At 52.9% G+C, this 3,561-nt stretch overlaps 1 protein-coding gene across 1 annotated transcript in view; it reads right to left on the bottom strand.

Annotated features, from left to right (window-relative positions):
- Window positions 1-1,842, bottom strand: part of RBL1 (retinoblastoma-like 1) — an 85,194-nt gene extending 83,352 nt beyond the window's left edge. The window contains 1 exon segment of the mRNA XM_012658940.1: window positions 1,687-1,842. Within this exon segment, the coding sequence (XP_012514394.1) occupies window positions 1,687-1,842 (156 nt within the window).
- Window positions 1,843-3,561: the final 1,719 nt, after the last annotated feature.

Genomic DNA, 3,561 nt, shown 5'->3' with positions numbered 1-3,561 from the left:
GGCGGGGGTTGGTTCCTGGGAAGCAGCTGAGATATACGAAAGTGCCTACTCCAAGTGCCTTTCACCAAAAACCGAAAGGGGGAGGTAAGAGGAGGAAAATAAAACACTGGACAGAATAAACACTCACAAAATCTCAGGTCATAAATCAGGTGCTTTCTAAAGCAAACATTTAAGATATCCTGATCAACTCTGCCTAACTAGAGATTTAGCTCTTCAACCTCCCCTGGAGTTGGGGGTGAGAGAAAGGTTCCCGGCAGAGGGAATGGCATGGAGAAGCACACAACTGCGAATAAGCTTGTCATATTTCAAGAACCTGAAACAGGTGCCTAGTTGAGTGCCTTGACCATAGTTTGCATACAGTAAATGCTTATTCAATGAGAGACCAAAGGAGCACCTAGGATGTCAGAAATGCTTTCTCAGGCTTCCAAAAATCAATGTTTTCAACTGAGAGGCCACTGATTCATAATCTCCCTTACTTTCTTATTTTTCCTTCGGCTTTCCAGGCATGCTACTCACAGATGCAGATCATTCATTGTCCTTTATCCAGTCCCATCCTGGAGACATACAAGAGTCTTTCTTGGGTACTTTTCCCTCATATATAGACACACAAACAGTCGACTGCACATTTCCAACTTTATGCTTCTGAACTCAGCAATTAATTATTTCACTGGGTGGTGAGTCGGCGCAGCACCCCGTGCGTGGGCTGAGCCCTCTTGGCTCATAAACGCCTCTGAACATAAGGTGGTTGGAATGATAAGCTGAAACACACTCCATCACAATTCTGTCTCTGCAGTGGGCTTACGCTCGTCTGGGTTTCCACATTGGAATGACCCTGGGCAAGACAATCCTCAGAGCCTTGGTACCCCAGAAAGCAGGTATAACACTGACTGCCACGCCATGTTCACAGGGCTGTCGTGAGGACAAAATGTACCAGTGAGAGGGGAAACCTAATAATGATAGCCGACATTTATTTTATTCAGAGCCAGACACTTTGCTGGCTTCATCAGGACCATGATGTGCTGGAGGAGGAACGTGGGGCGGAGAGATCAGCTTTGTGTGCACATCGGCTTCGATCGGGCTACCGCACGGTGGGTGCTGCGCTACAAAGCGAGTGGCCACACCTCCACCCTGGTGAGGCGGAGGATGGAGAGGTTCAATGGCTCAGAGCCCTGCTGGCTCCATCACTACCCTGTGACCCTGGGCAAGTAGCTTAACCTCTTTGGGGCCCCACTTCCCGTTCCGTGCGACGGGGAGAACAGAACGTGTTCAGAGAGAACTGAGGTGGTATATTTAAAGCTCTGAGCAGTGGTGTCTTGGCACGCAATTCATTTTCGTTTTTACAATTATATTTGTTTTCATTGATGTCAGGGCAGTACCATGACGTTTGTGGCGCTTGGCGGGGCGGAGGGAGGTATGGTCTGGAAGCCCGGAGTCTGGAGTCCCCCTGACTGGCGCGGGACCTAGGACAAGCTGCTCCTTTTCTAGGGTTTAGTTTCCCGCCTCAAAAAAAATGGGTGGACTGCCTGAGCTACACCCACCCTTCCCGCCCCGCGCTCCGCGGCGCCCGGCGGGGCAGCGAGCCTCCGCGGTGGGGAAACTCCCACCGCCCCATAGGCTGGGGTAGGGGCGGGGCGGGGGTGGGGCCTGGCGGGGGTCTGTCCGGCCGCCCCACCTGCCGCCGCTCACCTCTAGGCTGTAGTTGCCCCGGATGGCGGTGAAGTTGTCCAGGGCTTCGGCCGCGCTCCCCTCGTCCAGGTTCAGCTCCTGGCACAGGGCCTGCAGCGCCTCCCCGGCCGCGGCGACCACCGCCGCCCCCTCAGTGTGGGGTTCGTCCTCGAACATCCCCTCAGGCCCTGCGGGCGGCGCGCCACAGCCCCCAACTTCTTTCTCCCTCCCGGGCGCACTACCCACAACCACCCGCGCCAAAGCGCGCGAAAATCGGCGACTTCAGAGCGCCATCTCTTCATCCGTCTGCCTCCGCTTTTCTCCTCAAAAAAAAGTCCATTTTTCCTCCGGAGCTCCCAGCCGGCCCTCTTCGGAAATATGACGAGAAGACTGACCTTGTATGCTGGAAAAACCTAGCCTTGGCTCTTGGCGGGCTGTGGGGGGGGGGTCCCAGACGGCGGGGCAAATGAGAAGCGGAGGGATCCGCAGCCTGCGCGCAGAGTCTGCCGGGATTTGAAGTCCATCCCGGGCCTTGCAGCTCGCGGCGTCGCCCTTGTCTCTTTGGTCAGGCTCCTTGGTTTAGGCAGGGCTGAGCTTATAGGGAGGCGGCCTCGTTCATCGTAGTGACAAGCCCTCTCTATCCTGCCAGCTCATGGGCCCTGGGTTTGTCCCTGCCCTGGGGCGTCAAACATAGTCTGACTGAGCTGTGCCCCTTGAGTTAGTAATGGAGGCGGGAACAGAAAAAAAGCAGCACCAGGTGGTGGCGGGAGCCTCAGGATTCTCCCCAGTGCCGGGCGAGTGGTTCGCTTTGAAGGACTAGTGAGGGATATTAGGGGACACCTCCCCATCTCATTTTAATCGCTAAAAGAGGCCGGCTGGGAGGACTGCAGTAAGGGGCCCTTTCTCAGCTCCCTGGACTTGGAACTGTCCCAGTAAACACGTGATCTGGCTCCACCTCATCTAGTGCATTTAACACCTCTCAGGTATATAATAAGGTTCAATCTCACTGCTTTGTTTCGAAACCTTGAAAATGCCAAGCTAGTGCTTGCCTCAAGGCCTTTCCCATATGTTGATCTAAAGTATCTGATCCCTTCCTCCAACATCCCACTTCATTGTCTCCATAGCATCTTATCACTGTCTGAAATTATCTTGTTTATTGACTGGCTCTTCCTACTAAAATGTGAGTTGCATTGGAATAGAGACCTTCCTTCTGTGTTCACGGTATTCCAAAGTTTAGGTTAGTGCCTGGCACATCGTTAGCACTTGGTACTTAGCATGGTGTGTTTGAAAAATGAGGAAGAGCCCATTGTTGCTTGGATGAGGGAAGGAGTCAACAGAGAATAAAGTGGAAGACAGGTCAAGGTAGGTTGTGAAGGGCCTCATATGCCCCATTAAGAGCCTGGGCATTATCCCCGAGGCAGGGGAGGTGACGATCAGTCTGTATTTTGGACAGGTGCCTCTGGCTGTAGTATGACAGACACGTGGATTGGGTCGGATGGAGACTAGAGGCATGGAGGTGGGGGGCTGGTCCAGCAAAGGAAGGAGCCAGCCCGAGGATATAAGTCTCCAACCTAGAACCGAAGAGGGGACTGCTGAAGATGGAGGAGTCTCCAATAACATAGGTTTCCATCTACCAGGAGGGTGAAAGGTGATACTGTTAACTAAGATGGAGTACAAGCAGAGAGATGAAATCGGTTTTGGAGCTGTTGGGTTTGGGATGCTTGCAGAAAGTTTAGGTGGAGGCCGTGGGTCCTTTCTTGGAAATTTCCCAATCTTTTACATTCTCCACACATAGAGAGGGTTGGGACTTGGGAACCAAGTGAACAAAACCTCAAAAGTTTCCCCCAAAACTCAAACTCAAACTGACCCACCCGTATAGTACTTCCAACTCATCTT

Source organism: Propithecus coquereli, unplaced genomic scaffold (assembly GCF_000956105.1).
Source record: "Propithecus coquereli isolate 6110/MARCELLA unplaced genomic scaffold, Pcoq_1.0 Scaffold590, whole genome shotgun sequence".
Taxonomy (NCBI): domain Eukaryota; kingdom Metazoa; phylum Chordata; class Mammalia; order Primates; family Indriidae; genus Propithecus; species Propithecus coquereli.
This window is presented reverse-complemented; position numbering and strand designations above follow the sequence as displayed.